Raw genomic sequence first — 27,171 nt, forward strand, 5'->3', positions numbered from 1 at the left:
TTTGTTGTGGGGCTACCAGAATGTTTAAACTTGCCTAAAGAGGGCTCATCAGACATTTCTGTGGGCTGGCGCTGTCCAGTCCAGAGAAGCAGCCCGTGTAGCGTGGTTGGCAGACATTTGGTCTGGAAAGACCACCTACTAAAGCCCCTTTGTGAGTTAAGGAAATGGAGAGCCTGGTGTCCCGAGGGGTGAAGCCATGCCCCCAGGTGACAGCCTGCGTGAGACCAGAGTCTCCCCACCCACCCAGTGTTCCTCTCACTGCACTGTGACTGGCCCCCCTGCCCAAAAGTCAGCTCACTGCCAATATGCGGACGTATCTGGGAGGTAACTTCAGCCACCAGTGGGATGGTTCTACTAGGTTCTGTGAGAAGACCACCTGCGGCAGGTGCTTTAAAGTGTAGGGTGCTGGGGGAGGGGGGACCGGGGAAGGTTGGCAGGGGAGAAGAGGAATTGGGGTGCAGTGGGCAGCCTCAGTGGGTGGGTGCCCAGGGTGGCCTCTGATCAGCTTGCACCAACTTGTGAAGGAGACGAGTTCCCTCGTGGCCCCTCCAGTCCCTTCCCCATGAAGGGGAAAGACCACGAAGTTCAGGGAGCCATGACAGTGGAGGCTGCTGAATGCCATCACCAGTATCATTGTTACAGTTTTTACCCTGCTCATAACATACTTGGTGGTTCACAGAGAGAACTCAAAAGTCAGTTTACTCAGCGATGTTTACTGAGCATCTTTGGTGCACCCTGAAGGGGGGGGGGACACCAAGATGAATAACCACCCCTGCCTTCAAGGTGTTCCAGCTTTGTAGGGATGCTTAAACATGCACACGTACATATACCAAGGGTCCAAAGTGAGGGATGATGAGTGTAATGGAAGAAGTAGTAAAATAAGCTATGGGAGTTTTGGAAGGTAAATAAATAAATGGTTAATACTAGCTGTCATCCTTTATTGGGGATTTACCATGTGCTTGGCACTTAGCTTAATCATGAGTCTCAATTTTTAGGATCTTCTAGTATAAGACAAAATCCAACTTGTAGTTTACTAAGTACTGTATATATCAGTGCATTGTGTTTGGGATGCTCTCAGATGGAAAGATGATTAAGATATGTGTCTCATCCTCTAGAAACAGTGTAAATAGGAGAATATAGAAATGGTGCTCAGCAGAACAGATTGCTAAATAATAAAATAAAGGAAAAAGTGTTCTCACTCTACTGGCCAGAGATAGGCACCTGTCAGGGATGGAAGGGAAGGTAAGTCTGTATCTGTGCCTGGACACTTGGAGAGGCGCCACGCCTGGCTGGAGAAGCTCCGCGTGGTAGTTCCTTGTGGAGAAGCCTTGGGTTTGCCTGCAGTGACGTGGCCCTTGGTGGTCAGGGCCTGGGGAGCGAAGACAGAAGCTGGGTTACTCAGCACGGACTGGCCTGTGGTGGGGAAGTTTGCAGTGAGACCAAGGGAACAATAAAGAACCTGCCCACCACCAAACTGGGGAGGGGAAGGGAAATGGGGAGAAGTTTAATAAAATAAAATGGCAAAATCTGAAGCAGAGGAGAGGGGCTGTTAACGAGGCCAGCCCCATTGTCCCACCTGCTCCAACCCGGGGAAGTAGGGCAGACCCTGGCCCTTCCACACCATTTGTGGCCACCAAGAGGAGGTTCTGTCACTGAGCAGAGAGGCAGCCAGGACCCTGATGTCCTTCTGCACTTTCTGGGTAAATTAGGAGGAGGGAGTGATGATAAACCGATCAGGAGAAAGATGTGAAAACGGTGGTGGAGGGAGATAACGCTGCAGAGGAAACAGGAGCAGAGGAAGTGCTGAGCTCCAGCTCTGTTCACTAAGGGGTACCTCCTTTAATTCCCCAGCAGCCAGGGAGGACTTGATGGAGGTGGGAACGGGCTTCAGCGCAGGGGCTCAGCAATTTGCTCAAGCACAAAGCTTAGACCCCCTTCCTCCCACCGTGAACCCTGCGTCCCCACCGCCCCACGCACTCTCCTGGACTGGGGTGGCTGCAGGGAACTGAACCCCAACCAGGTGCCTTCCCTGCTTGGGCCAGGCCTTCCCTGCAGGTCAGCTAGTGTTTGGCAGCAGGAAGAAGTTTGGGGAGCGATGAACATTTATTCTAGCAGCATTTTTACATTCTAAAATGAAAAGCAGCTGGAATTACAAAGGCTGATCCTAGGAGCGCAGAAACCCGGGATGCCCGCGCTTGCGGCGCCCAGGACAGGACCTGAGCCCCTGAGCCGCTGGTGGGCGGGGAGCAGTAATTGTGACCTGCCCGGTCCGCCGTCCCGCCCGCCCCCGCGCACTGTGATGCTGCCGGCCGGCTGCTGGCCCCGCATGTCTGTCCCCGGCCCCCTCCCGCGCGGTGTCACGACAGCGGAGGCGGCCGTATCTGGAGCAGTTGGGGTGGGCAGGCCCAGCCGGGAGCGAGCGGGCTAGGAGAGCGGCAGCGATGGTGAGCCTTCCTCGGCGGGGAGGGGGTCGGGGGCGCGGGGCCGAGGGCGCCCAGCCCAGAGCCGCGTCTCCGCGGGGGGCGGGGGGCTTACAGATCGCTTTGGATCTGCAGAGCTCGAAGTCTCGTGGGGCTGTCAGTCAGGGACCAGGGGTTCCTACCCTGGGCAGAGGACACCCGGTACCAGCGTCCTTTATCGGAGAGAAAAAGCGGAGAAGGGGGCGAGTCGCCCCACACAGGGACCCAGGGGAGGGGACGGCAAGGGGGAAGCCCGCGCAGAAGAGGTGAGGTTTTGAGGAATCACCGTGTGGCAACTCAGGCACCAGAGTCGAGGGGGAAAGGGGACCCCCAGGAATTCCCGATGGATCGGCTGGGCGGGGGGGCCCTGGGGAGTGGGCGCAGTCAGGTTCCCAAACACAACCAAATATGACTTAGAGCGTCACAGCCCCCACACCCGGGGCCTCATTCTCCCCGTCCCCCCCCCCCCCCGCGCCCCCCGCCGGCCGTCTGGTTGGGTTTGAGCAATTACAGCTCGAGAGCGCTTGGCTTCTCAGGCCCCTGGCCCCACTCGACTGACCCGTTTTCCCAGCGGTCAAAGCCAGAGGACTTTGGCCCACCAAAGTCTCCCTCCAAAAGGCGGGGTGGGGTGGGGATGGGGGTGGGGTTGGGGCTTCCGATCTCTCGTTTTGTTTCCTGCTCTGATGTAGGGGCTCCCCCTTCCCCCTCCTGCCTCTGTCTCCTTTGCAGACACGGATATTACTTGCTGGAGAAGACCTCTCCAGACTCCACAGTCCCACCCTCTGGAATCCCTCTCTTCACCCCCTGCCCCCTGGGGTGGGTAAAATTTGCCTCCAGTCCACTTCCCTGAACACCTGGAAACCCACAGATCTCCTCATCCAGAGCCCTGGTGTCTGGACCTCAGGAAAGGGGGTGTGGAAAGGTTGGGTGGGGGAAGGGGGCCTAGTGGGCACTTTAACAAGCCAAGGTCAGGCTCTCTGGACGCTCTTGCTCTGGTGTCAGTGACCAGCAAGCCAGGTGAGAACCTCTCTCCTCCTGGTCTCTGCTGACTCTGGAAAGTGCCCAGGGCCCCTGGCTCTGGCCCCAGCTCTGCTGAGTCTAGCTGGAGTCTGTCCAGCACCGTCCCTTCCCAGAGCAGGCTCCTTGGGGTACTGGGGACAGTGGCCAGAGGAATCCACTCCTGCCTGAAGCCCTGGCTCCTGGCTCTGCAGCTAGCTGTGTGACTTCAACAAAGTCACTTAACCTCTCTGGAGTGGTTTTTCTCATCTACAAAATGAAGAGGGGCTCTGGTTTAAATTTCCAAGGCTCCACCTAGCTTTACTATTTTAACCTTTTTATTACAGAGATCGCCAAACTTATACACAGGAGAATGGCACAATGAACCCCTGTATGTCCCTCATCAGAATCTAACAATTACCTACTTACGAAGAGTCTTGCTTCATTTATTCCCCTTTCCCTCTCCTGCTATTTTGAAGCAAATCCTAGGCAGCGTACTCAAGATTTCATGTTTAATATTTATAATATCCAGCACATAGCTAGTGCTCTATGATTTTCAAAGTGCCATCTCTTGCGTATTTTAGTTCTGACCTGAGAGCCATAGTGACTCTCCGAGGGGAGCCCAGGCTCTTAATCCTCTGAGCAAACTTCGGTGTACATCCAATAGGCAAGTTTCTGAAAATACCTAGCCAAGCCCGTGTCAGTGACCCCAGGCCTCAGAGCAAGTGTCTGTGTTTCCTGGGGAGGAGAGGGGATCTGAAGCCCAGCCTCCCTGACTGCATTCCTTCTGGGCTGGGGCACCAGTGAGTTCTGGTGGGGATTGGCAGCAGATGGCAACCAAGAGCCTGTCTTCCTACAAAAATGGGCAGTTAGAGGGGAGAGTATTCTCCAGCGAGATGGACACTGCCTCTTTGTCTGTGGTAGGCAGGCCTGGCTGAGCGCTGCAGAGCCCTGGCTCCTGTCTGACCTCAGAGCACCTCAGAGGGGGTCGCTGCACCACCCTCTCCAGGGATCAGAGGTCGTTGGGCACGTGCTCTGAGCAGCGGAGGGTCCCCTTCCCTAGGCAGTGAGTTTCTGTAGGAAGCGTCCAGGCTCAGGTGGGGAGAGCAGAGCAGAGCAGAGGGGTAATGCTGTTGCCGAGTGTCCTTCTTGAGGGGCTCTCCAGTGACCTTGAGAGGAGGATGAAAAGTTTAATTCTTGGGGAGGAAAGAGCTGGTGAGTACAGGGCCAGCGCAGGGGTGGGTGGGAGGATGTGGCGCCCTTGGGGGCAGAGTGGACCCACTGCCACTTTCCCTTAGGCACTACGGGACTGACCCTACTCTCTGCAGCCTGTGCGGTTGACTTTCCCTGTCCATGTCTTCCCGTTAGAATTTCTCCCAGATAATGAGCTGTGGAAGAGAACGGGCAAACAGGGGACACCCCCCACCCCCCACTCCTGCACTTGGCCCCAGTTCAGCTAAAGCACAAGGGCCTTTTGACTCTAAGGGTCTCGTGCTGGGAATCTGCTGACCAGCCCCTGCCCTCCCCACAGGATGTCTGTGCTGTCCCTACAGGGCCTGCGGTCTGAGCCCTCTCACTCACTAGTGTTAATTCAGGTCAACTCTGTTCCTGCTGTTTCTAGCTTGCTATCTGTTCTTCGTCCAAGTGAGCCCAACTATGCTCTAATTGAAGGATTTTGAGCAGAGATAGTTCAATCTTCCATTAATCACATTCTTACTTTAATTATTCCTCTGGAACCCTGGCTCTGCTTTTTACCTGTCATCTTACCTGGATCCTACAGTGTAGGGGATGTATTATCCCAGCCTGAAAACTCGAAGTAACTGGGTATAATAATATGTGGTGTTTGACATGCAGGTGGTCGGCATCTGCGGACGGGTCCCAGGTTCTCACTGAGGTGCACTGCTGGCCTGTGTCAGCCTCCTTCCTAGATACTATGCCAGTTTTACTGTTTTGTGATACTTTAAAACGATGTTTACCACTGCAAAGCCTCCTTCTGCAGAGGATCACAATTAGCTTATCTGATCCTCTGACACCAAATAAACAGGAAACGATCACTCCTAAAACAGAAATCACCTAAGATCGACATAAGGAAAAGTCTCTTGCAGTGGAGTTATGAAAGGACTGTTCTGTGGAGCGTGGAGGGTGGCTGGGGGTGGCCAGAAGCCTCGTCTGCTCTGTACCTTGTGAGCCTGCATTTCAAATTCAGCACGTTGTGAGACCTGCCTTAAATTTCCCGCCTCTTGTTTGCACTGCTGCCAAATCCAACTAAGATGCCCCTACAGCCTGTTGGCATGGCTAGCTTCTCCAAGACCTCTGCAAATATTCTTCCTTCAGGGGAGCAAGCCAGAAGTTGTTTTTTCTCTTTTGAGCTCCCACTGCCTCTGAGGCCTGGGCCACTATCCCCCTCATCAGATAGACTGTAAGCCCCCGCCTGGCAGGGTTCTGTTCCATCACCCTTGTACTTACGGAGCACCTGCTGCATTCAAGCCTATGCTCGATGCCGGGGCTCCTTGCTTTCCCAGAACTCTCTCTCTCCAGCGGGAGAGTCAGAAGACTGGACGAGCAGCTGGGACTTGTGCATAAAGCAGTGATGGGAGGAAGGGGACAGGGCGCACGCTGTGGGGCCCCATGCTGCTGTGTGGGCATTTAGTGAGAGACCTGGAGGGTGAAAGGTGTTGGCCCAGGACCTCTCAGTGCCTTCTTGCCCGGAGTAGGATAAACAATTGTGGAACAACAGAGCGGGCCACCTTTGTTGCTGCGGGCACTAGTCTGACTGGGGGTGTCACACTTTGCTTGAGGAAAGGAGCCCCTATACTAAGTCTCTCTGTCTCCTTCATCTCCATCCCCTGGACTCCTGGGCTGAGAGGCTCCACGGCACCTGGGGGACCGCCTTTACCCTACAGGGTCCCAGGAGCAGAAAGCTGGCCTGAGCCCTACAAGCCCAGCTTCAAAATAGAACTGAGAGGAATAGCTCTGGCCCCCTAGCTGGAGAGGGAATCTGAGATACGAGTGTGGCGCAAACCCCAGGCATGACGTCCTCTGCTGGGCCAGCGCGCCCAGCCCCGCCCCACCCCAGTGCACACCCGCCTGGTGGAATGGAGCGCTGGTTCTTCCAGGGAGGAGGCCCACTTTCCCAGGCCCCACTGTGAGCTGTGTTCTTTCTCTCTGCGCTTTCTGCTGTTTGGAGTCTTGCCCTGCGAGCTTCCTTGCTTTCTACCGTCAGGCTTCCCGGGTGTAGGTGTGCCCCACCAGGGGCCTGGAGTTCGAGTGCCAGTGAGGTAGCAGCTGGGTGGTGACAGGAGAGGGCTCAGGCCGAGGGCAGAAGACCTGGATTTCGGTCCAGGCTCTTTCCCTGCGTTTCTGTGAAATTTCGAGTCTGTCCCTCTACCTTTCTGAGCCTCAGCCTTTTTGTCTATATAACAGTGGGGTGGGAATCATGTCTGGGGACCATGGGACCAGCCCAGCTCTAGTGTCCTGAAGGCCAGAGCTCACACAGCACCCTGGTCACGGCAGGTGGATGACCTTTCTGGGCGGAGGGCGGCCCCAAGGCCATCAGCCCCAGTGTGTGCCATGCATTCTGTGTCGAGCCTCCAGGCAGGAAGCCGTCATGGCCAAGGCCCACTGGCCAGAGGAGGGCTTGTGGAGTTTCACACGTGCATCCTCTTCCATCAGTATTGCCATGCTTCTTCTCAACCCTCAGGTTGTTCCTTCTTCGGCCGTGGAAGCCTCTTCCGGTTGCTTTCTGGGACCCTCTGACATTGTCCTGTCTGTGCCGGCGTCTGTGTTCTCAGCCCCAGACCTAGAATCCTCCGTTTCCCCAGGGGCCCTGGGTCCTATTAGGAGGACGGTGCTGAGAGGCCCACCTTTTCTCCTGACAGGTTGCTACCCCTGGAAGCACTTATGAGCCTGTCAGTTGCCGCAGAGTCTATCTTACACCTCCAGTTACTCTTATGAATCAGTTTAACAGGGAAAGCAGCTCTTCCTAAGGGTGTGTGTGTGTCAGAGACACTGGTTTCATTGGTGGAGACGGGCATACTGAGTCACGCGAGGTCAAAGGGCTATGAAAACTTTGATAGCACTAGGCCGGTGGTTTTCAGGAAGATGCAGACCTCTGATCTTCCCAGAATAGCCCTGCATCCTCACAGGAAGGCCCAGCGTGTCAGCGGCCCCACAGACAGGCCTGGAGGATGGTTGGGGTGGGGTGGGGGGTGAGGCTCTGGGGCTGAGGGTTGGGGCCAAGGGGATGAGTCACCCAGAAGACAACACGTAGCCCCTCTCCTTTCAGGCGTCTCCAGCGTCCCCTCAGCTCACAACCCTCGGAGGAAGCCACGGCTGCATGTGAAAATGTGGTCTGATTGTGGGGTGGCTCCTGGGCGGGGGACCCTGCCTTCTTAGGCCTGAATCGAGTCCTAAGATGAAGTCCTTTCACTGTGAGAGGAATAGCAGCCTGAGGTCTCTAACTTCCAAGTGTGCCTGTTCAGGTGGGGAATAAAGCTACAGTAATGAAAATACATAAAGACAGAGAGACAGCCTCAACAAAGTGGTCACGGTAACTAATCTTCACGAGAAGGGAGGCTGCGTAGCTCAGCCCAGGTCACGCAGCACCGTAGGTAAACTGAGAGGCAAGATCTGAACCTGGGGTGCAGGTGACTGTGTGAGCGAAGCCCTTTCCCGGCCACCAGGCTCATTCTCATTGACACACAGCTGGCCGTATACCCAGCGAGGCTGCCGTGACACTCAGAGGGCAGGGCTCAGAGACAGGTGTGGAGAGGTGCTGAGTTAGGGGCAGCAGGTCCTGACACCCTCAACCCTTTGAGGTGCTGCCCTGGGCAGTTGTCTGGCATCCTTGCCCAGAGAGTTTCCAGGGTTCCAGGAGCCCCGGACCCCATGCTGGCCACGGCTTCTGGAGGCCCCGGCCTCGGTCTTTGGAGGCCCTGCCCCTGGCTTGGGTTCCTGGAGCTGGAAAATGCCAGGTCGGGTCACAGATAAGAATAGAAGCCACACACCAGGCACATGCTTTCCTGCTGGGCTCCATCCCAGGCACAGAGCCTCCTAGTGGGGCCACTGCTTCCCCCAGCGGTGCGCGGTGGAGCGGCGAGGCCATGGTCCCAGCCAAACCATGACACACGCTCACACTGACATTCTCACACACACTCATACTCACAATCACACACACCCCTCCCCATCCTCAGCTTCTTTACTTGGACCAGTCAGGTAATTGTGGCTTCACACCGGAGCAGCACGGAGGTAAAAACACTGTAAAGGTCAACTTTATTTAGCACTTGGCCTGCTGTGGGCAAGGGAGCAGGTTACGGTGGCTACAAAGGAATTTTGCAGTCATTCGGGGTTTGGGAAGAGCCTACACAGTCCCCTCCCACCCCTGCCTTGCTGAGGTATGATCCTTATTCCTAGTTTGTGACCAGAACACTAATGACACCCATGACACCCAAAGCACAGCCCTCCTGTGCGAGCTCCTCTGCTCCATGATGTGGAGTGTCTAGGAGGCTCAGGTGGCTGCGGGAATGGGAGCGCTGTGCCGTGCCTGGCAGTGGATTTGGGGGAAGTTTCTGCTGTTCTCATTGGTTCTTCCTTTGACCTGCTTCATCGGTGCAGGAGTCTCATGGTTTGGAATCAGCCCCTGTTTTATCTGTGCAGCTGCCCCCTCCCTTTCTGGATACAAAGGATTAACCCTGGAAAGCAATCTTTAGGGCAGACCACAAAGCTGTGGTTCTTCTTTGGAACCAGTCTTGATTTGTTGTGGGAGGGCACAGCTGGAGGGATGGGTGTCCTGTCCGTCAAGTGCCAGGTAGGCACAAATCCTCAGAGGTGAGGGTCTGGGGGGTCTGGGGCAGCGGTGTGGCCAGTCTGGGGTTCTCCAACTGGACTGCTGTCCCCCCACAGCGGGAGTGCATATCCGTCCACGTGGGCCAAGCTGGGGTTCAGATCGGCAATGCCTGCTGGGAGCTCTTCTGCTTGGAGCATGGCATCCAGGCCGATGGCACCTTCGGCGCACAGGCCAGCAAGGTCCATGATGATGACTCCTTCACCACCTTCTTCAGTGAGACTGGCAATGGGAAGCACGTGCCCCGGGCTGTCATGGTCGACCTGGAGCCCACTGTGGTGGGTGAGTATGGCTGGGGCCCCTGCAAAGACGCAGCTCCAGACCGCAGAGGCCTTGGCCCGTGGCAGCTGGGGCTCAGCCCGTGGAGAGGGGTGGGGCTCAGCCCGTGGGAGGGGGTGACTCCTGGAGTTCCCACTGTTCCCACTCTGCTCCCCCTTAAAGCTCCAACCTAACGCTCTCGACTTAAAGGCTGCTGAGACAGACCGAGATGGCCAAGATTGTGCACTAAATACTAAGGGTCAAAAATACAAATAATTTCAGAAATTATAAAAAGTCCCCCAACAGTCAGTTTCCCAAAGTATATGTTTCCGATTCTACAACTGCAGTCCGTCCTCGCAGGCCTGGTATGACCTTGCAGTAGCTCACACATGAGATGTTCTCTTACAGCTGGAGGTGGCTATAGTTCAGAATGAACCTCACCTGGACCACAGGAAGCAGGAATTCTGACTTGTGTCAGGGCAGGATTCTTGTTCTCCCTGTAACCCCCAGCACCCTGAGTGTCCCCCTGGGCCAGTCCTCCTTCTTCATCAGGATTTCCTCAGCTTCAAAGCCTGCTCATCCAAGCAAGGGCGGACCAGTGCCACAGAGATGTCTGGGCACTGCCTGTGGTGCAGGAACAATGATTTCTGGGGCAATAGACTCCCGGCCCTCCACCCCTCATATACTTCATACAAATACAGAAAGTGCAGGTGACCTTCCCAGGCCTCTGCACATGTAGGTGATTTCCCTGGGGGAACCCTGCAGAGGAGAGGGGATGTAGTGGGACTTGGTCTGCCACATGTCTGCTCTGTGTGGACCTTGGAGGTGAGCAGGGCACCCCCGACAGCCTCTCCTGGGCTCCGGCTTTTCTGGAACCTGGAACATAGCTTTGCTTCAAAGTCGTTCTGAAGTATTTCTAATGCCTGACATATGCTATTGCCACCTTGAGGCAGAGGTCAGGGTTGGGACAATTCCTGGGGGAGCCTAGGGCCCAGGCACATCATTCTGAATCTTTCTCTGTGTCCCTAGAACATTTTGATACAAGTGAAATTGGGTTAAAATTCGGGGTAAATTTTGCAGCATTAATGAAAAACAAGAGGGAAACCTTGAGGGTCAGGTTGGAAGAGGCAATCAACCTTGGTGTTTGTCCAGCTTTTTAAAGTCCAGCCAGCATTGCCTGCTTGAGTCCCGGGCTTCTGGCTCTCTTAGTGCCTGTGTTATCCTGGAATTCTCTTAGCCTCGCAGATGTATAATGGGGCTGTCTGGTTTCCCCTCAGTGGAGTTTAATGGCTCGGGGAGGTGGAGACCCAGAATGGTGTCATACGGCATTCTACTGGGGAGGGAGGCTTCTCCTCTGGGAACTAGGTAGCAAGACGTGATGGTTCCCCCTCTCGGTAGATGAGGTTCGGGCGGGAACCTACCGCCAGCTCTTCCATCCAGAGCAGCTGATCACAGGAAAAGAGGATGCAGCTAACAACTATGCCCGGGGCCACTACACCGTGGGCAAGGAGAGCATTGACCTGGTGTTGGACCGCATACGGAAGCTGGTATGTGTTTACAGGGGCCGGGAGCTGGTGAGGCAACTAAAGTGGACATGCTTGGACTCACCCCTCTGAACAGGCTGGGTGGGCACCTGACCCCCGGCTGCAGGACAGGCTCCTAATATTTGGGAATTTCTGCTTATGTTCTGTAAGAAGCATTCGCAGGGGTGGTTCCCCTTCCTCTACCCGGACATCATGGACTACCCTCCAGACTGATGCCCTGTTGACACTTACTGATGCTCTAGGGTAGCATCTGGGGGAAATTCCAGGTGTGAGGAAGGTGAAGCTCTTTGCTTGTTGGAAGCACACGCTAACAAAGCACTTAACTTGGAAGAGAAGAAGACGACTGTTTATCCATTTCAGCACGTATGTTCCTTCACTTAGTCCCCTTAGTAATGATGCAAAAGAGGACTCTTCCTTGTACTTTACTGTACTGAAGAAATTGAGGGCCAGGAAAGTGACAAGAGTCGGGATCTGAACTGGATTGTAGGGTTGACTAGAAAGCTGAGTTGTAGGGTGAGTCACTTGTCTACTTAAGCCCTGTTTCTGTGCAACAGAAAAGGTTGGACGTGGTCAGGGGTTCTTGGGAGCTAAGGACGATGAATGTTCATATGTGTTCACCTTTCTGTTTAGAGCAGGGCTCTGAGGGGTCATCAGGTCTCAAAGCTGTCTGTGGTCCACCAAAGTTCAGAGCCCCTGGACTGAGCAATCACAGAGCACACTCAATGGGGAAGTTGTGTGATTTATGGATTCTCCAGCTCTGGTGAGAGCTACCGTTGAGCACTCACTGACTGGCAGATCCTTGCTCAGCACACTGGGCCATCTCATTTAATTATCATAGTATACTTTGGGGTGCATTTTTTTTTAATTGTCCTCACTTTAACCAAGAGGAAACACAAGCCTGGAGAGCTCAGTAACTTGCTCACATTTTTACAACTGGGAAACCCAGCAGAGTTGACGTCAGGTCTCAGGTTCTCTGACCCCGTTTATCTTTCTGAAATTGGTACCCTGCGTCACCTTCCCAGGTTGGGCTGGGATGTGTGGGTCTGCAGCTCCCACACAATCACATGACGAGGGCCAGGGAAGTGGGGCAAGGAGTTGGGGTTGCCACAGGGCAGATGCATTGTCCACTGTAGTTCTGGACCCTCATGCCTGGTCCAACCAGGCCACTGGATGGGAACCTTCATGGATCTAGAGGTGTGTGCGTGTTTGCTGCCCCGTGTTTTAGCCATCTCTCCCAGGATTGCTGCAATTCCTTTGCAGTGTTTCCCTACTTCAAGGCTGTTTTGATTTCACCCACTTGAAAATGTTGAGGGATGGAGTGGGGCGGACAGAGGGGTTGCCTGCCATTGCCCACGGGGCAGTGTCTCAGAAACTTGTCTCGTGTCCTCTCCCAGACAGATGCCTGCTCTGGCTTGCAGGGTTTTCTCATCTTCCACAGCTTCGGGGGTGGCACCGGCTCTGGCTTCACATCTCTGCTCATGGAGCGCCTCTCCCTGGACTACGGCAAGAAGTCCAAGCTGGAGTTTGCTATCTACCCAGCCCCCCAGGTCTCCACGGCCGTGGTTGAGCCCTACAACTCCATCCTGACCACGCACACCACACTGGAGCACTCGGACTGCGCCTTCATGGTGGACAACGAGGCCATTTATGACATCTGCCGGCGCAACCTGGACATCGAGCGGCCCACCTACACCAACCTCAACCGCCTCATCAGCCAGATCGTGTCCTCCATCACGGCCTCCCTGCGCTTCGACGGGGCCCTCAACGTGGACCTCACTGAGTTCCAGACCAACCTGGTGCCCTACCCCCGCATCCACTTCCCCCTGGTCACCTACGCGCCCATCATCTCTGCTGAGAAGGCCTACCACGAGCAGCTTTCCGTGGCTGAGATCACCAGCTCCTGCTTCGAGCCCAACAGCCAGATGGTGAAGTGTGACCCCCGCCACGGCAAGTACATGGCCTGCTGCATGCTCTACCGGGGGGACGTGGTGCCCAAGGATGTGAACGTCGCCATTGCTGCCATCAAGACCAAGAGGACCATCCAGTTTGTAGACTGGTGTCCCACAGGCTTCAAGGTGAGAGCTGGTGTTCCGAGGAGACAGACACCTAAAGAAGCAGAGGGGCACCGAGGATGGGGAGAGAGAGGTGCAAACTCGGGGTCTTGGGCTGATACATGATTCTGTGGGAGCTTCAGGCTTTACGGGATGAGGAGGGAAGAGGGGCTTAAGCCGAATGTAATGCTAACTTCAATCGTTCATTCATTCACTTATTTTTGGTAAGGAGATACTTTGAGAGGGTTATTGGAAGAAGGGGAGGGGCACTACTTCAACAGGGAGAAGGGTGCCCACCGCTCCTATCCTAAGGTCTGCAAGCATCTCAAAGGTCAGGCAGAAAAGGGCTTTTCTCTTACAGGGAGTAATGACCTGGGCTGGAAAGAACTTGTGTGTGAATGGGATGCACAGGGTGGGTGGGGAGAGGTAGCTATGATCTGACAACAGATCAGAGAATGGAGGGAACCCAACTATTCAAGTTGCCAGAGTTCCCTCCTCTAACAGAAGATGTGCTCCTCTCCACAGTTTATTCTGAAAAATTAAATATTCACCTTGTAATCAGTTAATTTAGAGTAAGGATAAGAAATTTTATGGCTATTACGTGACTGTGAAGCCCTGACATTTTCCATTAACCAGGGGTGAGCTTGCTGCAGGTCAGTGACAGGTCAGTGATGGGGCTTGGACCAGCCAGAGAGGACCCTGGCTCCCAGGACCAGGGACTGCTGGATGTGGGAACACCCCTGAGTCACCCTGGCTGGGCTGCTCTTTGCACATGTGTTGGCTGGACCACTTGGTCCTGTGTCTCCACCATCTATCATCAGAGTCCCTCCCGTCAAGGCCACTGCCACCATTCATGTCAGTTAGTCCCTCAGGTGATCCTTTAATAATTCAGTGGTTCACCAAACACCAGAGGTGGTTGTGCCAGTTGCTGGGGACACAGACATGAGCATGTCTCAGTTTTCCCCGGTGGACCTAGAAAAACGAGGCACCACGCCGACCTCTCGGCTGACCTGTTTGCCTGTGAGGCTTCGACGGAGACGATCTGCTGACGGAGGGGGTGTTCTCCCTGCACGCAGCTCCCAGCTGTGTACAGGACCCTTCTTCCTATATATTATCATCATTATTTTTTTGGTGGGGGGAGGTAATTAAGTTTGTTTATTTATTTGGATGGAGGTCCTGGGGACTGAACCCAGGACCTTGTGCAGGCCAGGCATACACCCTACCACTGAGCTGTCACCCCCCATATAGGACCCTTCCTCGCAGACTGTGCATTTCCACATGGCACTTCTGCTTGCTCTTGTGAAAACAGCCAAGATCTTCCCCCAGACTGTTTTCTTTCTCTTTCAAATGGAAGCAAACAATAAAACAAGCTAGTAGGAAATGAACAGGGAAAAAATAGAAGGAATGAGACGTGAGGGTGGTGGAGAAATCAGCAGAGAGAGGTGCCTGTGTTCTACTCCTTTATTTCACACTGAGGCTCTGGGGTGAGACCAGGATGGTCGGGCCGTCCTAGACCCTTCAGTGCTTCTCAGACAAGCCCGTGCTGGGGGCGGGTGCTGTTGAGCTGCCCCCCAGTATCCTCCCCCGGGTGTGTGTCCCCATCTGACATGGGTCGGGGGTACTGCTGCTCAAAGGACAGCATAGTTGGCTGACCTAGCGAGATATGTGCTGCAGCCAAGTTTATGTTCATTCTGGCCCTCTGCCCCTGTTCCAGCATCACCTCCACCACCAGTTTTGTCTAAGAGGAATCAGTGATGGACCACTGTGAGTTCATGGAATGGGCTCCCCACCCTGCTGCCATACCTGCTCCTCCACCTCTAGAGAGGACATGCACTTGCAAGCTATGGACTTAAGAGATTGGCAGTTGAGACCTGGTGGCCTGGGCAGGGGAGCCATCTTTGGGCCGGCTCTGTCGTTCTCAGTGTCTCACAAATGTTATCACGGTCTGTTACCTTAGGCTCCTTCCAGGATCCTGCAGTTCCTAGAAGGAGCTGGTTTGGGAAATGTGTGTGAGGAGAAGGGAGATTTCAAGGATAGTAGACCCACCATCAGATTGGGCTGGTTAGCTTGGAGGACCCTCCGCGCTACTGGAACTTGGGGAGTTGTCTCGTCCAGCAAGAGTTCTAACTGACCTTCTTTGATTGGAGTCCTTGCTTTTCTTCCAAGAGACAAAGGGCTTAGTAGACACTAACACCATCCCCGGAACCTTTTGCCTCTTTTTTCTTTATTGCTTGAGAACATCTCCGTGATCTTTTAAACAGCCCTTCACCCTTGGCAGAGAAACGCCCTAAATTTATTGACAGCATGACTAAAAGGAAATTGAGATGCCACTGAAAAGAGTGTACTTTATAGTAAATTGAATCTGCCTTGCACGGCTCACTCCCCTGCAGGACCCCTGTGCGCTGCTCTTGCTTGTCACCTTGAGTCTCCCACTAGCCCTTCCCTTCCCTTCAAGTCTCCTGACCCAGACCACCGGCTTTTACTTTCTCTTCCTCACGCACCTCTCTCCACCCACCTGCTCGCCACTTCCCGGTTCCACATCCAGCCCTGCTGCCCATCCCCACACCTGCCTCGCAACCCAGGTGCCCCTGTCTTGAGTTATCTGCTGACTTCCCCGCACCCTGCTTCTCTGTTCCTCAGGTGGGCATCAACTACCAGCCCCCCACGGTGGTGCCTGGAGGGGACCTGGCCAAGGTGCAGCGGGCCGTGTGCATGCTGAGCAACACCACGGCCATTGCCGAGGCCTGGGCCCGCCTGGACCACAAGTTCGACCTCATGTATGCCAAGCGGGCATTTGTGCACTGGTACGTCGGAGAGGGAATGGAAGAAGGAGAGTTCTCCGAGGCCAGGGAGGACCTGGCTGCCCTGGAGAAGGATTATGAGGAAGTGGGGACTGATTCGTTTGAGGAAGAGAACGAAGGGGAGGAATTTTAAATACAGACGTTCCTCTTGGCTGTGTCTCATTATTCACATTGCCCCCAGCACATTTAACTCTCCCCAGGGCAAGAGACCACACTCCCACCCCAGGGTGACGTGGTGAAAACGGATGCCGTGCTCTGCCTCCTCGGGGGAAAGCTGCTGTGTCAGCAGAAGCGACAAGGGTCGCTGTCTCTGGGTTGGGGTGAAGCTGAGTCATGTGTGTGGGGCCTGAGAGGGACTTAAAGTTCTCAGTGAGGCTGGGACCCACCCCGCACACAGAGCCTACTGGCTGGGCCGGAAAGTGGGAGGACAGACCTGGGCTTCGGGAAGATCCTAGGGAGGGAGGGAAGCAAGAGCCCACTTCCTGCCGCTGTACATACACATGTAAATGAGACCGCCTCAGTGCAGTGACGGGAGGGCCTGGGGGTCGGATGAGGCCTGGGGGCACCGGGGAGCAGCGCGGAGCCTGCACGGGGTGCCCTGCATTGGAGGGCGCTGGCAGCTGTGGGACAGGCTTCGTGTGTGGAGAGGAGGCCCGTATGCCTGGGGGGCAGTGGAGGGAGCGTGTGGTCCAGCCTCACAGATCGCAGTGAGGAGCTGAGGTTTTTTTCTAAGGGAAACAGAGGCACTTCTGTTCGGAATTTGGAAGGTTTTAAGTAGAATATCTACTATGCTTTATGCACACACATACCTTATCTCTACCTTCTCAACACCTGAAAACAGAGCTCCTACTCATTTTGTAGATGAGGAAACTGTGTTGCAGACACAAGGGTGGAGCTGGGCAGCAGGGACCACCAAGGCCCCTCAGATCTCCAGCCCTTGGTCCCACTGCTGCCTCACAGAATGATGGGCGGGGAGAAACAAAGCCTGTTTATCACAAAGAGGAGGACAAGCTAAAACTTGGCTGCTCCGGGAGAATGTGAGGAAAATCAAAGGCTGCTCTTACTGAACTGCTGCTAAGACACCCGGGTCAGGCCCATAGTAAGTCCCCCTGCGCCGGGTGTGCTGGACTTCCCCTAAATGTTTCTAGTCTGTATTCCTGGAAGCCCTGAGAAAAGCAGAATAAAATGTTGCAAGGAAAGGAAGACGAGGCAAGAAGTGATGCTACTGATGTTCAGAGGGTGGTTCTCAGACCACACGTCCCGCTCTTCTGTGGAGCAGATCACAGCGCTGAACAGGAGTCCAGTCTGCTGCCCGGCGGGGCTTCCTCACCTGAGGCCCCTCCTCACTGAGTCCCACAGGTGCTGCAGGGACACACTCAGCTGGGTGGGGCCCATCGCAGGAAGGGGCATGTTCCCTTGGACAGAAGTGACCGCCCCATGGACTTCAGATAAGCCCCAAAGATGTCCTGAGGGTGTAACTGTGACCTAATTAGGGAGAGATTAACAGACCCCCGGGGCCAGGGTTTAGGGTAAATTGCTTATATCTTCCTTCCCTCTAGGTTTATGTGAGTTAGGTTAAAAATAAACATGAATGGCAGTCACAAAGGTGATGTCTGAGAGGTATGGGTGAGGGTAGGGGCTGCAGGGAAGCTTGAGGGTGGTGCATTACAGCTTTGGATGCATTTCCCCGAGTTTCTCCTCTTCCATTTCCCCTCGTGTGGTTGGGCCCCTGTCCAGTCGTGGGGTTGGGCACCTCAGCCCTGCTCGCGTCTATGGCTCTGTTCACGAAGCAGGAGCACTGAATTTTAGGACTGGAGAACCATGTCCCTAGAAAGAAGGTAAATAGGCAGGTGGGTGACTCTGCCGTCCCCCAAGGAAAGGCAGCTCCCCAATTCTTTCTCCCGCATGGGATTGACCTGAGGCTTCTTAAGACTGTGAAGTATTTGGCAGATGCTGGAATTGGGCAACAGCCCATGGTGGGCTCTGGCTTGGACTGTCCAGTTTCTTGTATCCTGATGCTAGCTTTGAGGGACTCACTAATTCCTGCTGATTAAAAAAGTCATTTTCACTTTTTAATATTTTACCCTAAGAATTAAGAGAGTCCCTAGTAAACATATGGCCCTAGTTTGCACAAATTCCTCACCCCGGTGTTTGCCATCTGCTTTCTTCTCTGCAAGAGGGACAGACCTCCAGCCTTTGACCCCAGTCAGCTTATGTCTCAAAAAACACCTACTGGGACCAACTAATCCCAGTAGGTTCATTTCCTCCAAACTGCTGATTACATCAGCGAGTTGATCGATACTTAACTTTTCTCTGACACAAAACTGCTGCTAGCCCTACTCTGCTGAGTTTTTAGGGGTCACTGGGTCAATCCCATGGAATTGCCTTCCCTACAACACTGCAAACCCACTAGAGGGATTGACAACTTCCCTTTTTGAGTTCTGAGTCCAAACTGTCTACATTAAAAAAAAAAAATCCAGTGCTACAATTAGCTTCTTAGTTTTAGGTCCTGTGACACATTTATGATGTCAACCATTTTAGGGACAGTGAGAGAGAGAGAGAGAGCGGACAAAAGGGAGGCTGTCAGCACCGATGCTGATCAGCGTGTGTGGGGTTTATGCCTTCCTTCCTTCCCACGTGCACAGGCCCCGCAAGAGCTCAGGCGAGTCCTCACTTACCCACATTTTTCTCATGAATATGTAGAACGAAACTCCTTATGTGACCTTCTGTATATTATTTGGGGCTTAGACATGAAAGTCTAAAATGTAAGGCTGTTTGGCTTGCGGTTAACGGGACAGAGCATTGTCTCTCTAAGCAGGCTCCATTATCTCGCAGTGGGGAGAAATAAAAACACTCGAAGTGATCTTTCTAAGTGCCAATGCAAAAATCATTAGTCAAGTATCAGCAAACAGAATCAGTGTTAAGAAAAAATATATAGCACAACCAAGAGGGATTTATTTCAGGAAATCAACCATGGTTCACCCGTCTTAAAGCCAGCATCTTAATGGGAAACACCAGAGGCACCCCACTGAAGCCAAGAACAGACACTGGACAAGGAGCCTCCAGGACTCCACGGCTCTTTAAATTGTACAGAAGTGTCAGCTGATGGAACTAGGTCAGGGAAAATAATTAGAAGGAGAAGAATTGGAAATGAATCTTCATTGTAGACAATTTGATGGTACATGTGGAAAATCCTATGCAAGAAGACTAGCTCAGGATATCAGCGAGGAAGCGGGATATTAAGTTACCGTCCAAGGACCAACAGCCTTCATTTTACTAATGCAATAACCAGTTAGGATACAGTGGACGAGAAAGCCTCCATTTATAACAGCAACAAAAAGAGAAATTCTTAGAGACGACAACCTCACAAGAAATATTAATATATAGTAATGTGTACCTGTTAATCCCGAACTCCTAATTTAACCCTCCCCAGCCCTTTTCCCTTTGGTAACCATGATTTGTTTTCTATGTCCGTGAGTCTGTTTTTGGTAAACAACAAGGACCTACTGTATAGCACAGGGAACTATATTCAATTTCTTGTAATAACATACAATGGGAAAGAATCTGAAAAGAAAAAATATTTATGTATGTATATGTATAACCGAATTGCTTTGCTATACACCTGAAACTAAAAAATACAAATAAAATAAAATTAAAAAAATTAAAAAATAAAATTAAAAAAATTTAGAAGGCTTTTTGAGAAAAACTTTAAACTGAGTCATAACAGTGGACTTGAGCAAACGCAATCTCATGCCTTATTCTCAACAAAATGGCCATCTCACTCTCCCAAACTTAATTGATAAATTTAAGGCAGCCCGATAAAAATGCCCATGACTTCAAACCAAACCAAATCCTTTATCGTGAAATAGATTATAGAGATTTGCAAAATTAGTACAGAGAAGTTGAGTGCACCCTTAACCCAGTTTCCTCCAGTGCCCATTTTACGTAACATCACAACCAGCACAGTGAATTGGCGCAGCGTCTGTGCAACCCTAGGCCACTTCATGACATGCAGGTTTCTGTGACTACACACCAGTCAAGACAAGAAGCTGTTCCATGCCCACAAAGATCTCTCCCCTTCTCCAAGCAATGATCTGCTGTTCACCTCCACAATTTTGTCACTTTGAAAATGTTATGTAAATGGAATCATTAGCATGTAAGTTCCCCTCTGTCCCCAGGTTTCTAAGGGCGTTAAACCACGAGTAGGAGTTGAGTTCTGTTAAATGCTTCCTCTGCAGCAGTTGATATGACCATTTTCTTCTTTAGCCGGCTAATACGATGGATTATGGCGATTTTCTGAATGCTGAACCAGCTTTACACCCCTGGAATAAAACCCTACTTGGTCAAGATGTAGAATTCTTTTTACGTATTGCTGAATTCTATTTGGTAATATTTTGTGATAGATTTTTGTATTTATATTCATGAGGGAGATTCGTCTGTGGTTTTCTTTTTTTTGTACTGTCGTTGATTTTGGTATCAGAGTAACACTGATCTCATAGAATGAGTTGGGAAGTGATTCTTCCTCTTCTATTTTCTGGAAGTGTGCAATTCATGTTAATTATTAAAACACTGGTATAACTCTACTGCGAAACCAGCTGGGCCTGGATATTTCTTTTTTTTGGAGTTTTACAAATTAAAATCGCAAGTTCTTTCAAAGTTATAGGGTTATTCAAATGATCTCTTTCACATTGGTGAGTTGTGGTAGTTTGTGCTGTTTAAGGAACTGATGCAATTCAGAAAAATCGTCAAATTTATGTGTATAGCGTTGTTCATATTCCCTTAGTTTTACATGTGCAGGTCTGTTGTTGCAGCCTCTGTTTCCTGATGTTAGTAATTTGTGTCTTCTTTTTCTCTTTGTCAGTCTTGCTAGAGGTTTGTCAATTTTATCGATCTTTTCAAAGAATAAGCTTCGTGTTTCATTGATTTTTCTTCATTGTGTATCTGTTTTCAATCTCCTTGGTTTATGCTCTTTATTATTTCCTTCCTTCTGCTTGGTGTGGATTTATTTGGTCGTTTTTTTCTCTTTTCTTATAGTGAGAACTTAGATTACTGATTTGAGACTTTTATTCTTTTCTAATGCAGGCATTTAGTGCTATAAATTTCTCTTTTCTGTTTTTAAATTGAAATATAGTCAGCTTAGAATGTTGTAATAATTTCTGGTGTACAGCATAGTGATTCAGTTATATACACACACACATATGTAAATACATTCCTTTTCATGTTCTTTTTCATTATAGGCTATTACAATATACCCAATCATCCACTGATAGACATTTAAGTTGCTTCTATGCCTTGGCTATTGTAAATAGCGCTGCTATGAACATTGGGGTGCATGTATCTTTTCTTTTTCTCTGTATATATGTATTTTTATTGAAGTATAGTCGTTTACAATGTTGTGTCAATTTCTTGTGTACAGCATAATGCTTCAGTCATATATGAACATACATATATTTGTTTTCATATTATTTTTCACCATTAAGTTACTACAAGATATTGAATATAGTTTCCTGTGCTGTACAGTATGAATTTGTTGTTTATCTATTTTATATATAGTAGTTAGTATCTGCAAATTTCAGACTCCCAATTTGTCCCTTCCCACCCTCTTCCCCTGCTGGTAACCACAAGTTTGTTTTCGATGTCTGTGAATCTGTTTCTATTTTGTAAATAACTTCTTCTTTTTTTTTTTAGATTCCACATATAATTGATACCATATTGAGATTCCACATATAAGTGATGTCATATATCTTTTTGAATTAGAGGTCCCTCCAGATACATGCCCAGGAGTGGGATTGCTGGATCATATGGTAAGTTTGTTGTTAGTTTTTTTGAGGAATCTCCATACTGTTTTCTAAAATGGCTGCACTGAATTACATTCCCACCAACAGTGTAGGAGGGTTCCCTTTTCTCCACACCCTTTCCAGCATTTATCCTTTGTGGAATTTTTAATGATGGCCATTCTGACTGGTGTGAGTGATACCTCATTGTAGTTTTGATTTGCATTTCTCTAACAGCGATATTGAACGTTTTTTCATTTGTCTGTTGGCCATTTGTATATGTTCATTAGAGAAATGTTTGTTCAGGTCTTCTGCCCATTTTTATTGATTGGGTTGTTTATTTTTTTGTTATTGAGTTTTATGAGCTGTTTGTGTGTTCTGGAAGTTAAGCCTTTGCCATTCGTATCATTTGCAAATATTTTTTCCCATTCCATACCATAGCTTGCTTTTTTTGTTTTGTTTTGTTTATAGTTTCCTTTGTTGTGCAAATGCTTATTAAGTTTAATTAGGTCCCGTTTGTTTATTTTTCTTTTATTTCTATTGCCTCGGTAGACTACCCTCGGAGAGTATTCCTACAATTTATGTTGGAGAATGTTTTGCCTATGTTTTCTTCTAGGAGGTTTACAGTATCTTGTCTTATGTTTAAATCTTTCAATCATTTTGAGTTTATTTTTGTGTTTAGTGTGAGGGGTAAATTTCTTTCTTAGGGCTGCTTTAGCTGTGTTCAACAAAATTTGGTATGTTGTGCCAGTGATCTGATATGGTCTTTCTTGCAAACTTGAAAAAGTATTCTGCTGCTGTTGGAGAAGGTGTTCTATAAATACTGATTAGACCCTGTTGGTTGATGGCATTGCTGAGTGTGTCTGTCACCCTTGCTGATTTTCTGTTTAGCTGTTCTATCAATTACTGGGAGAAGGGTGTTGAAGTCCGCAACTATAAACATGGATCTGTCTATTTCTCCTTCTTGTTGTATCAGTTTTTGCTTTACATATTTGGCATCTGTACTTTTGGGTGCGTATATGTTTAGTATGTCTATGTCTTCTTCGTTGATTGATCCTTTTATCATTATATAATGTTCCTTTCTGTGCCTCATAATTTTCTTTGCTCTAAAATCTACTTTGGCTGATATTAATATAGCCAACACTACTTGTTTTTGATTATTGTTTGCATGGCATTTATTTTCCCAGTTTTAATATTAACCTGCTTATATCATTATATTTAAAGTGAATTTCTTAAAGGCAGCATATATTTGGTTCATTTTTTTAACCCATTCTGCCAATCTGTCTTTTAATTAGTGTATTTAGACCATTTACATTTAATATAATTATTGGTATCTTATGACTTAGATCTGCCATTTAATTTTTTTTTATCCCCCTTTCCCCTATGTCCTTTGCTTTTCTGTTTTCTTTTTCTTGCTTTCTTATGGGTCACTTGCACATTTTTTAGAATTCCATTTTGATTTATCTATAGTGATTTAGAGTGTACCTTTGTGTGACTGCAGCGACTGCTCTAGGTGTTACATTATACTCATATCACAGTCTACTGGTGTTGACATTTTACCTGTTTAAGTGAAATGTAAAAACTTCACATGCCTTTAAGTCTTTTCCACCCTCCCTCATTTATAATGTAATTATCTTAAACATTTCTTCTAGGTACTTTGAGAACCACATTAGACAATGTCATAATTTTTGCTTCAACTGTCAAAGATACTCAAGGAAACTCAAGAGGAAAAGGAAAGTCTAGTGTATTTATCTACAGTTTTATTCTTTCTGTCGTTCTGTATTCCTCATTGATGTTCTAAGATTCCTTCCTTTTATCATTTCCTCTCCATTTCAAGAACTTCCTTTATTCATTCTTATAGAAATAGGTCTGCTGGAGACAAATTCTTAGTTTTCTTTCCTCTGAGAATGTCTTGATACCATTTTCATTCTTGAAGGATATTTTCAGTGGATAATATGATTCTAGGTTAAGAGCTCTTTTTTCCCCCAGCAGTTGAAAATGTTGTGGCAGTTCTTTTCGGCCTCTATGGTCTTTGAGGAGAAATCTGCTGTTATTTTTGAATTGATTTTCCCTTATAGATAAGGTGTTGTTTCTGTACTCCTGCTTCTGAGACTTTTTCTTTGCCTTTAGTCTTGGGAAGTTTGATTATAACGTATATTGATGTGGATTTCTTTGGCCTTGTCTTGGGAGTCCACACAGTTTCTTGAATCTTCAGGTTTTTGTCTTTTGGCAAATTTGGGAAATTTTCACCATCATATCTTTGAATAGTTTTCAGCCTCACAATTTCTTCTCTTTTTTGGAACTTGATGACATGAATGTTAGATTTTTCATTATAGTACCACAGGTCACTGAGGCTGTCAATGTTAATTTTAGGTAATTTCTATTGTTCAGTTGTCAAGTTCACTGATTCTTTATCTGTTTATTCTGTTATCTCTCTTCTGTTGACCCCACCCAGAGATTTCTTCCTCTTGAAACTTTGGAATGAACAGATATTTTTTTCTTTTTTAATAAGATTTTTTTGGCATCAATTTTAAATATAGATTTTATTTAATACATCACATTTTATAACACAGTGCTACTGAAGTGCAAGCTGTTTCCTTTCCCTGTACACATATTCCCTATTAAGTAATGAGAAAGCTACTAATTCAGTACAGTAGCTTAACCTTAAAACTGTCACTAAATTTGCTGTAAATTTGGCTCCTTCCTTGTTCTTTTTTTCCCCCATTTTTTTTTTTACTGTGAAACAACGCTAAGTTATCTATTCTCAGGTTGGCTTAAACTATCTCTTTTATTTTTATTTTTATTTAACATTTTTTATTGATTTATAATCATTTTACAATGTTGTGTCAAATTCCAGTGTAGAGCACAATTTTTCAGTTATACATGAACATATATATATATATTCATTGTCACATTTTTTTCTCTGTGAGCTACCATAAGATCTTGTGTATATTTCCCTTTCCTATACAGTATAATCTTGTTTATCTATTCCACAATTTTAAAATCCCGTCTATCCTTTCCCACCCTCCACCCCCTTGGCAACCACAAGTTTGTATTCTATGTCTATGAGTCTATTTCTGTTTTGTATTTATGCTTTGTTTATTTTTGTTTTTTAGATTCTACATATGAGCGATTTCATATGGTATTTTTCTTTCTCTTTCTGGCTTACTTCACTTAGAATGGCATTCTCCAGGAGCATCCATGTTGCTGCAAATGGTGTTCTGTTGTCGGTTTTTATGGCTGAATAGTAGTTCCATTGTATAAATATACCACATCTTCTTTATCCAGTCATCTGTTGATGGACATTTAGGCTGTCTCCATGTCTTGGCTATTGTAAATAGTGCTGCTATGAACATTGGGGTGCAGGTGTCATTTTGAAGTAGGGTTCCTTCTGGATATAAGCCCAGGAGTGGGATTCCTGGGTCATACGTTAACTCTATTCCTAGTCTTTTGAGGACTCTCCATACTGTTTTCCATAGTGGCTGCACCAAACTGCATTCCCACCATCAGTGTAGGAGGGTTCCCCTTTCTCCACAGCCTCTCCAGCATTTGTCATTTGTGGATTTTTGAATGACGGCCATTCTGACTGGTGTGGGGTGATACCTCATTGTAGTTTTGATTTGCATTTCTCTGATAATTAGTGATATTGAGCATTTTTTCATGTGCTTATTGATCATTTGTATGTCTTCCTTGGAGAATTGCTTGTTCAGGTCTTTTGCCCATCTTTGGATTGGGTTGTTTGGTTATTTCTTATTAAGTCATATGAGCTGCTTATATATTCTGGAGATCAAGCCTTCGCCGGTTTCATTTGCAAAGATTTTTCTCCCATTCCGTAGGTTGTCTTAAACTATCTTTAAAGGTGGGCCCAGAAGGGGAGCTCTATCACCAGGGAAGCCCCAGGTATTCCTCCTGGGTGCCTCTTGCACTCTGGTACAACTTGGTAGTGATGAGGTTGTAAATTTTCTTCAGCTCTTTCTGCCAATGTTCAAATTCTTGCTTTTCAGCAATCTGATTCTTACTGAGTCAGTTGATGATTTCATTATACTTGTCAAGAATCTTCTATTGTTCTCATCTTTGATTTTGCCTTGAAGTCTCTCATCTTCAACCATTGCTTTCACGTTGAGTGCACAGAATTTAAGTGGATTCCTGGCAGATATCTTGTTCCTCTGCTTCTCATAATCAGCTTCGTATTTCTCATCTTCTTGGACCATATTGTCCATGTCTTCTTTGCTCAAATGGTCCTCGTTGTTTTTGATGGTAATCTTGTTCTCTTTTCCTGTCCTCTTATCCATAGCAGAGACATCTAGGGTGCCACTGGCATCCAGGGAAACTACATCACCAAAAACAAACACGTCAAACTGTGTATCCAATGGATACTATAACCACATAGAAGAAAAAATTTAACCCACACTACTGAACACAGTATTTTGACTACATATCTTCTGTGTAAAGATAAAAAGAACGGCAAAAAAACCTTGAGCTTAGTAAGTTTACTGTTGGTAGGAGTGCAGGTGTAGCTATTTTGAAACTACCCTGTATGTTGTCAGACTGAGCAAATAAATCAATAGACTGATACTAATGGGCCCCAGGGTTCCTGCTATGGAAGAAGGAACATACAATAGAATGGGATGGAGTGAGAAACAACCCTGTAACATTGGATCATGTTGAAAAATTGGAGTCAGTATGAACTCAGGTTTGCTTAGTTTGTTTTGTCTTTTTTTTTAGCTCTGCCATTGAAAAGACCTAGAAGCAATGATACCCCAGTAGCAATAAGAACATCTAGAGCCTGTATCTTGGTTTCTAAATACCATTGCCCTCTAATAGGAACCATGACTCATTGGAGGACTGGCTGATTTCAGAGCTGAGCCAGGAAAAGTACAAGATGAACCTGGAACATCTTGTGCCAGAAAGTAAGGAAGTGCTCAATAAATGACAGGGAACACGTCAGAAGGACACGTCATAAGGACACCAGCTTGGCAGAGCTCCTACTGGCTGACTGAGCACCAAAATTAACAATGACAGTATATATTGAATATAAATGAATTCTTGCATCCATAAAATATGAAGAAACCAACAAGCAAAGAGCAGGGGGAGAAGGGAAAGCTCTTCTTTTTAGTGGAATGCCAACTAATAAACATGGAAGGACCATGACAGAATCATTAGGGGAAGCTAAAACCAGTAGGTTTTATGTCCTTGGATGCCAAAGATAAAGCCAGATATTAGTTAAGCAGTGAAAACAGATTTTAATCGATAACTGCTGACAGTAAGGGAAAAAGAGCTGAATTCCTTTCTGTTTGGCACAGAGGTGACTGGGCGTTTCAAAGGGAGAATGAGGGTGGAGGGAGGAGCAGTGCGGAGGCGGCTCAAATGAGAAGTTACAGAGGGTTGCTCTGCTGCTGGCAGTGCTCCAAGAGAGGGTCCTGTCCCCACAGAGCCTGGGGACAGA

General features: G+C 48.7%; 1 protein-coding gene across 2 annotated transcripts; it reads left to right on the plus strand.

The window, feature by feature from the left end:
* The first annotated feature begins 2,288 nt into the window (after window positions 1-2,288).
* On the plus strand, window positions 2,289-16,102 carry TUBA8 (tubulin alpha 8). Of its 2 annotated transcripts, none has more exons than XM_032473070.1 (5): window positions 2,289-2,444; window positions 9,357-9,579; window positions 10,954-11,102; window positions 12,494-13,174; window positions 15,791-16,102. In XM_032473070.1, exons 1-5 carry the CDS (start codon window positions 2,442-2,444, stop codon window positions 16,082-16,084), a joined length of 1,350 nt encoding a protein of 449 aa, XP_032328961.1. In that variant the 5' UTR covers window positions 2,289-2,441; the 3' UTR covers window positions 16,085-16,102. The 2 variants fall into 2 exon arrangements, with proteins under 2 accessions (XP_032328961.1, XP_006178381.2); XM_006178319.3 differs by lacking the exon at window positions 2,289-2,444 and adding an exon at window positions 8,752-9,261.
* Window positions 16,103-27,171: the final 11,069 nt, after the last annotated feature.

The sequence above is a fragment of the Camelus ferus genome, chromosome 34 (assembly GCF_009834535.1).
Source record: "Camelus ferus isolate YT-003-E chromosome 34, BCGSAC_Cfer_1.0, whole genome shotgun sequence".
Classification (NCBI taxonomy): domain Eukaryota; kingdom Metazoa; phylum Chordata; class Mammalia; order Artiodactyla; family Camelidae; genus Camelus; species Camelus ferus.